Source organism: Triticum dicoccoides, chromosome 6B (genome assembly GCF_002162155.2).
Source record: "Triticum dicoccoides isolate Atlit2015 ecotype Zavitan chromosome 6B, WEW_v2.0, whole genome shotgun sequence".
Classification (NCBI taxonomy): domain Eukaryota; kingdom Viridiplantae; phylum Streptophyta; class Magnoliopsida; order Poales; family Poaceae; genus Triticum; species Triticum dicoccoides.
The window spans coordinates 184840417-184848831 of record NC_041391.1 but is presented as its reverse complement, the minus strand read 5'-3'; the positions used below and the strand labels follow the sequence as shown (position 1 = coordinate 184848831).

Genomic DNA, 8415 nt, shown 5'->3' with positions numbered 1-8415 from the left:
GGGCAAGAGCCGCGAGACGCGGGTGATTGGGTGCGGAGCGCCCGAGCTGATTGGGGCAAATCCTCCTGCACGCGGAAAGGGCCAACCCAGCCAACGAGCGCCCGACATGAGCCCACCAGTCATTGGACTACGAAAACGACCGCGAGGTGAAATTAGGTTTGACTGCAGGTGAAGATCCGACGGTTCAGACGCGCCAGAAGCCAGATCGGACGGCCGGCGAAGGAGCTGATCGAGGGAGCATCCTGGAGGTGAGTTGGCTAGCCTCTTTTTTGTTTTAAATAACTAGTTACTCCTAAAAATGTGGTGAGACATATTGTGCTAAGAGATCATCTCTTTTCTTCTCTTAAATAAGAGAAGACAAGCCTTTTTTCTTATGATTTCTCTCTCCTCCACCTCATCATTTATCCTATGTGGCATTGTTAAGATAGAACCCTTGTACATGCCCGAAGAGGAGATGGATGTCCTTTCTCATGTGGTTTCGGAAATTATAAGTTGGGGTGGGGGTAAGAGATCTCTTCTTGATTGTATGGCTGCTTACAAGAAGTTCAAGCCTACGAAAAACTCCTATAGTTCTCACTAAGGATAAGCCTTGTGGTTTATCTCACCCCTTTAAAATCTCTTAAATATGTTAGGTCTTATTTGAAATATTGGAGGTCTAGGTCAACCTAGTAAAATACATGTGTGATACCATTGCTAAGTCTAACCCTGATTTCATTGGCTTTCAAGAAACTAAATGTGAGATGATTTCTGAGGGTCTCCTCAAAACTATTGATAAGTTTAATTCCTTCACTTGGCATTTCCTGTCTGCTAAAAATACCGCTGGTGGTATTTTGGTTGGTGTTAAGAATGATATCTTTGAGGTTATTGGCTTCTCCAATAAGAATTTTGGGATGGTTCTACCTTAAATCAATGGGTTTGGTTGGCAGTTGATTGTTGTTTATGGTACTGCTTATCCTGAGTTTAAGATGAATTTATTGTTGAATTGCATGATATTTGGAACATGCTTCCTACCGTACTTTACTCTGTGGGACTTTTAACTTGGTTAGGAGTGATATAGAAAAAAGTAAAAGCACTATTAACCCATTAATGCTTTACTTTATTCTTTGGTTAATCATAGAAGCCGTAAGAATCATTTGTCCACTCTTATTGGGGATAATGGCCCTGTGACATCTACCCCTGAGATGTTGGAAATTGCTTCTTCTTTTCGTAAGAATCTTTTTTGCTTTCCGAGTCTAAACCGGGGGCCTGATTTCTGGGAGGAATCCGATCTTGTCTTGGAAGAAGAGAATATTTTTGGAAAAGAATTTCTCTAAAGAAGAGAACAAGATGACCATCATGAGCTCCTATGCTCATGGCGCCCCTGTCCCGATGGATTCTCTTTTCTCTTTAATCAAACCTTTTGGGAGTTGATTAAAGATGACTTTATGTGGCTTGTAAGACACTTTGAAGCTAGAACTTTAGATGTTTATAGCCTCAATTTTGCTACTATTACTCTGCTTCCTAAAGAACCTAATACCAAAGATAAGAAGATTTTTCGTCCAATTAGTCTGAGTAATTGTGTTGTTAAGATTTTTACTATAGGTATTACCACTATAGTTTCTCCTATCCGTGATAGTCTTATCTCTCCTAACCAAAATGCTTTCATAAAAGGGAGATTTATTATGGAAAGTGTTATTATGGCCCTTGAGGTTATACATGATATCCATAGAATCGGTGCGAGTGGCCTGATTTTAGAACTTGACTATGAGAAGGCCTATGATAGAGTGAGTTGTGAGTTCATTGTGGAAATGCTCACTTCTATAGGCTTTGGTAGCAAATGGAATGGTTGGATTTGGAGTACTTTATTCCAAACTCTTTTTGCGTAAGAATCAATGATACCAATGGTCCTTACTTTGTTGGTGGGGTTGGGGGGCATTTAAAAGAAGGAGACCCTTTGTTTCCACTGCTTTCTAATTTGGTTGTTGATGTCTTCTCTAAGATGATTACTAAAGATGTTCAACGCAACTTAATCTCTGGACTACTTCCTCATGGTATTCCAGGAGGTGTTGTTAGTCAGCAATATGCAGATGACACCGCCCTTTTGTTGGTTGCTTCTGTGGATCATACTAGGAATTTGAAATAGATTTTATATTGCTTTGAGAAACTATGTGGCGTGAAGATTAATTTCCATAAAAGTGACCTTCATACTATCCACGTGGAAGAACTCGCTAATTGTTCTGCTCAGATTCTCTATTGTCAGATTGGTTCTTTTCCTTTTAGGTACTTGTGTGCTCCTTTGCATTTCAAAAGGTTGAGGAAGGAGGATACTCAATTCGTTATAGATAGGACTGTTAAGAATATTTTTGGCTGGCTTGGCAGGAATTTATACTACAAGGGTAAGCTTAATTTGCTTACTACTTGTATTGCTAGTATTCTTACTTATCGCATGTCCATGGCTAAGTTTCCTAAACGGACCATTGAAGCCATGACTTCTCAGATGACTCATTTCTTTTGGGACAATGTTGGGGATTGACACAAGTATCATCTTGCAAACTAGGGGCTTATCTCTAGAAAAAAAGAATTTGGTGGTATGGGATCCCTAATCTTAGGGATTTCAACATGACTTTATTAGCCTCTTGGAGCAAAAGATATTTTGATAATCGGCCAAGTGTCTGGAATAAATGCACTACTGATAAATCTAATATTCTTTGGGCTAAACCTGGTTTGGGTTCTCCTTTTTGGAAATGTATATCTTGGGCTTTTTCTGCTGCTAAAACATTTTGTAGATGGAAGCTGGGTAATGAACAGAAAGTTGCCTTCTGGCATGATATATGGTTGGGTGATTGTTCACTCAAAACTTAGTTATGAGCTCTGTTTGATTTGCTAGCAATAAGATTTTTCAGTTGTCCAAGTATGGGATGGTGTAGTTTTAAATTAACCAAACTCTCAATAGTTGGTTTGAGTTGATTTCTCAGGTAAAACCAATTGTTCTATCTTCTGAAGTTGGTGTTCCTGTTAGGTCCCTTGAGCCTTCTGGCACATACTCTGTGAAATCCTTGTACAAGCTAATCAATTTTGGTGGGATATCTTCTAATCTTACAGAGTGTATTTGGAAAATTAAGACCCCACCAAATATTCATATTTTTCTCAGGCTCATCTTACATAATAGAAGTCTAACTAGAGATATCTAGCTGAACGGTTCCATGTGGCTGATCCTACTTGTGTATTCTGCAATGAGTTGGAAACTGTTCAACACTTATTCTTTGATTGCATTGTTGCAAAAAAAAAATAACTTGGAAGGTGGTGGTTGGTGTACTTGATATTCCAATTCCCTGTTCTTTTGATTCCTTAGCTATCTTGTGGAGCTTATGGTTGCTTCGCAAATGCATCCGGGGTTTGGTAGGAGCTTTTGTTCATCAATGGAAAGTGTTGTGCGCAGATGCTCAAGCTACTCTGCTCCTCAAATGCATGCGGCTGCTCGATCATCACCGTGGGGAGCTCCTTAGGATCACTTGGAGATGACCAGTTGGTGTTTAATGGGTTAGATGGTAGTACCTTGTGTTCCGCTGTTTATCTCTGTTAAGTTGTAATAAGTCCGCCAGAACTACTTTCTGGTTGCGACCGAGAGCTGTTGAACGATGGTTACATTGTTTGCCTCCGCTTTTAATAAAAGTTGGGGCGGGGGTCGACCACTTTGATTCAATAAATAAATAAATAAACTTGCAAGGGGGAAACCCAAAAGTAAAAGGATAGTAAATGTCTCATGAAAGTATTTTGTATTGCAAATCATTGTAGGCAATTTGTAGTTTTGGGTGACAAGATTTCTGGTTTGGAAGGAAAACAATAAGAAAAAGAGTTCGAGAGCTTCAAAGAAGATGGTAAATATCTCAAGAAAGTGGGCTGGATGCTCAACGGCAGAAACCAATCGTACCCCTGTTTTACTCCCCAGCAGCATCAACCAAACAATACATAAATGTTGTCTCTAGCTAGAATGCAGAAAATCAAACTTGAGAACGTTTGAATATGACTTAGATTTTCAGATGAAGGGAGTAATGCCCCAAGATTCTAAATCATATATTAACAGAAACAATGCAAAAAAAAAGTTTAAATGAAAGACGTGAATGGGGCAATATACTCGACAAGTCAGTTCTACAACACTTGTCGATCAGCCAATGCCACCAATGTAGAATCGCAATCGACAAAAATCTTGTCGGAAAAACCACAATCATCTACCAGGAAGCCGGACAACAATGCTCATATTACAAAGGACATGGGTGCGAATCTTCAACTACAAATTAGTATGGTGGCATTCTACCTATCAACTAGATGTTGCTTTCCCCAGCCATCCTGGAAGCCTCAGTGAAGGCTTGATTCCCAGCTTAGTCAGGAAGATTGTGTAAATTATATGCAGTATGAAGACAAAGAATCCAGAATTAAGCAGAACCTGCCAAAGAAAGGCAAGTTACTTTCTGAACCAGCTCATCCTATAAGTGTAATTTGGCAGGTTAAAAATTACCAGTGTCCCAAAGATAACATATATTGCATCCATGGATGGAATCGTGTTCACACCAGCTGCCGCCAGAATGTACGTCAAGGAGGCATGTATGTTAACGGTTATCTGAAATGAGTATAAGTTAAAGAAGATACTCCCACCCCACCCCACCCCTCCAATCTTACTGTCTAATAGTGTTGAGTAGACATACCAACTGAAAAATATTTTCTCGTATCAAGAACGATGTCACTAACACATATCCACAAGCTCCCACTGCACGTATCTGCAAAGCAAACTGTCAGCTGACATTCAATTTAAGGACTAAAAATAAGAGTAGCACCACTCGTGTGCCCACTATGTTCCGAGTGGTGTCGAAAGAAGTATGTGTGTTAAGTTATGACAAGTGGGGCAGTGGGCCGGTTTAGTGTGTGTTGGCGATATTAGCCCGTCTTTCAGGAACAACCAAGTGTGAATTGAGGAACAAAGCTCTGAATTCTCCTCCAACTTCTCCCTTGTTCTTTTCTGCTTCTTGATCAAGTCAGGAGAACTGAGAGAGGTCTCACGTCGACAATCACAACCGGCAAGGATTTAGTTCCTAAGAAAATATGGATCTTCGTATCCATTCCTTCCCAAATAATCTTGTATTTTGTTATTAGCAAAACTGGCTGTTTACTTATTTCCACCCAACGATCCTGAATTCTGATATTAGGTGGACCTATCAACTGCCTCCTTTCTCCTCACAGGCACATGAGATTATGCAACAGCATCTATTGTCTCTTGACTCTTCCACCTCTATTCTCCTATTATGAGGAAGTTTCGCTGGGTGAAATTAGACATCATGTAAAGTTAAGAAGAAACACGAGCTGGCAATGTATTGCCTTCCTGAAGTGATATTTCATATGTTAAAAATAATGAAAACAACATAAGAATTTTTTGTACTGGTTTTAATTTGCTTGGTATTTTTGTGATAGACTAGCACAAAGGTAACCATTTATCTAAGAGGTGTACAAGAACGAATACAGAGATTTGCAACTATAAAAAAATAAAAATCATAAACTAGACAATCTGATTCATATTTCCATATAGAAACTAAATGGTAATGTTGTCATGTTCCAATCCAAAGCTATGAGGTTCATGTGTAATGCATACATGATCAGAAATACATCTATAGATATGAAATACCAATTGAAAAAAGATACTTACAATTGCGCAGATTATGATGGAAACAATCCAATTGGTCTCCAACCTGATGATAGAGGAGTAAAAAAATGTTACAATTACTCAAAGTCAATATAAATCGACTGGAAGCTACAGCTGCATACATGCACCTCTCATGCAGATATATCATTAACTTTAAGTGACATATAACCTTTTAACCTTTGTATTCCTCACCTCCACATAGTACCCATGGATAGACCAACTACTCCATGCATAAGCTGCAGGATAACAAGCCCACTGAATGTAAGAATGTCCTCAGTCATAACGAATGGATGAAGGATTACTTTTAATCTTTCAAGTTCCAACGAAGATTCAAAACTAGAATGGACCAATATATGCAAGGAAAAGAAAGTTAAATTTACCAACAGCACCAAAACTGAAGTATTAAAACGAAAAAAGGAACATTGTTGTTCGATGATTGATAGATGTTAACCCTTACGGTCACAGCTTGCAATCTCTAGTTATAGAATTTCTTTCACTCGGAATATTGATTTCTTTTTAGCACTAAGATATACTGACTTTCTGTTCTGGAATATGAAGCTATTGCTCATTTCAATGACAATGGTGTTGAAACCCCTGATTCAACACTCAGTTGCAGCACCAACACCCATTAGTTTCAAGGTACATATGTCAGTTGCCAACTTTAGATGTTTCAAACTAAACACATGCCGTTGGTACAACTATGATATGAATCATATGTCACGGAGGAGATACTTACCAGATAAGTCAATGCTTTGACAGGGCCAGACAACGTGAAGAGCAGTAAAACAGTAGCCACCTGATGAGGCAATGCCATAAATAAACCAAAATAAAAATGCATAAAAGCTATATATGCCACGTGAACCATTTGATCAGACTTTACCATAGTTTTCCTGCCGGCTTCTAATCCCCATCTTAAGGAGGAGATGACTATTGGCAACGGGAAAAAGCAGCTGAAGTAATTCTGCATCAGCGAAAGAAGACAGCAGCGTCATGTATGCACCTATCAACAGTGGAATGAATAAACAGATAGAAAGACAAATGGGAACAGAAAAGCATTGCAGACCTCGATGGCGAGGGAGTTGCTGAGGAAGTAGGCGAGACCGGCAACGGATGCGAACATGGCGCACTCGACGAGCCGCCGCGTCTTGGTGAGCGCCTCGTGCAGGTCCGCGCCTTCCTCGTCCTCATCCGCGCCCCGCAGTTCCTCTCCGGAGGCGGCTCCGCTGACGGCGGCCTGAAGCGGAGGGTTTCGAGCTCGGAGGGCGGTGACGGCGGATGGAAAGGGGGGCCTTGGGAGCGGAGAGGCGGCCAACCGGCGGGGCAGGGTGGGGTGGAATTGCGGCGGAGAGAAGTGGGGGCAAGGATGGAGGCCAAGGCGAAGCATAGCACCCCCTATCCCCAATCTGTGCTCTCGGGCAGTGGCGGGGCCAGGGTTGAGGGTTGGGCGGAGCGGAGTCGGAGAGGCAGGGGCCGGCGTCCGGTGGCAGCACCGCAGCAGCACGGCGGCCGGGGCGAATTGGAGGCTGGGCTCGCGCGGATGTCGGGACCGCCAGGAGGAAGAAGATACGGCCACTACTGATTATACTGAAGATGATATTCTGAAGAATGGGTGTCATGTGATTCAGTTATCCAACGGCTTAGAAAGAAGGAATCCAACGGCTGAGATCACTCGCAGAGGAAGCGCCTGGGTTTGTATGCTCACTGGTCATTTGACCTTGTTTAAACCTCTGAGCAAGTTTAACAGTAAAGTTACTCCTGGTGGAAACTTTGTATTCCAAAATGTGATGGTGGTATGGGGTTCAAAGATTTATATTCTTTCAACCTCGCTCTTTTGGCCAAACAATGTTGGAGAATGATCATATACCCCGAGCCCTCACAGGAAAGTGCTGACTCCACGGGGAAACACATTGCTAACAAAAGTTTATGAACTTATAGATCCTGTTACGGGCAAATGGGATGATGAACTGATCAGTGATACTTCTAACCCTGTTGATGGCAAGGATTGTGCAAATTCCCCTTAATTTCCAGGCTTTCAACGACTTTATTGCTTGGCAGTTCAATGCAAATGGGGTATTTTCTGTGTGGACAACATACCATGAGGAATGGATGCATAAGTACATAGGACAATCACGGGCTAATCTAACGTCAACTAGTGCCATGCAACCAGAGATTTGGAATCAAGTTTGGAAGCTGCAGGTCCCATGAAAATTCAGATTTTTTGTTGGTGTGTGTAACGAGGTATTGTGCCCTTGAAATCAATACTAGGAAATAAGCACATTCCAGTTGGCGGTGAATGCTCGATCTGTCATAAAGGCTCAAAAGATGTCTGAAATCTATTATTCCAATGTGATCTAGCAACGAGCCCTTGCACAAGATTGGGACTGCTTGATCGTATAACGCTCGCGCTACAAGTTGATAGGCCCAGATCAGGTATCTTAGAGTTTCTGTTATTCGAACCAAACTCGCCACTGGAAGTCATGCCAGCTATTAACTGCAAAAAGGTCATTGCTGATGGATCTTGATACCTATGGTGGATGTGTCGTCGGCACACTCATCATGACTCATGTCCCCCTCCTTTTCGATGGACCAGCTCGGTCCTTGCAGTCGTTGGAAATTATGTGAAATTAATAAGGAAGGAAATAACTAGCGAACACAAGCGGTTGAGGCCACAACTAAAATTCATTCAATTGAATGTAGATGGATGCTTTCATGCAGATGCTGGTCCAGGCGCAACTAGAGCTGTT

At 41.4% G+C, this 8415-nt stretch overlaps 1 protein-coding gene across 1 annotated transcript; it reads right to left on the bottom strand.

Moving 5' to 3' along the window:
- Nucleotides 1-4079: 4079 nt before the first annotated feature.
- LOC119321019 lies at nt 4080-7380 on the bottom strand. The gene is made up of 9 exons (XM_037594879.1): nt 7374-7380; nt 6735-7243; nt 6552-6632; nt 6408-6467; nt 5864-5907; nt 5675-5717; nt 4683-4754; nt 4496-4597; nt 4080-4423 (listed from the first exon to the last, which is right to left on the bottom strand). The coding sequence occupies exons 1-9, from the start codon at nt 7378-7380 to the stop codon at nt 4298-4300; spliced, it is 1044 nt and encodes a 347-aa protein (XP_037450776.1). The 3' UTR covers nt 4080-4297.
- Nucleotides 7381-8415: the final 1035 nt, after the last annotated feature.

Bases quoted from the DNA above. Each gene is read 5' to 3' on its own strand.
- LOC119321019 (XM_037594879.1), bottom strand. The intron at 6,633-6,734 runs GTCTGCAATGCT...TCGCTGATGCAG, and splicing joins GCAACTCCCTCGCCATCGAG to AATTACTTCAGCTGCTTTTT. The intron at 5,908-6,407 runs GTAAGTATCTCC...GTTATCCTGCAG, and splicing joins TCAAAGCATTGACTTATCTG to CTTATGCATGGAGTAGTTGG.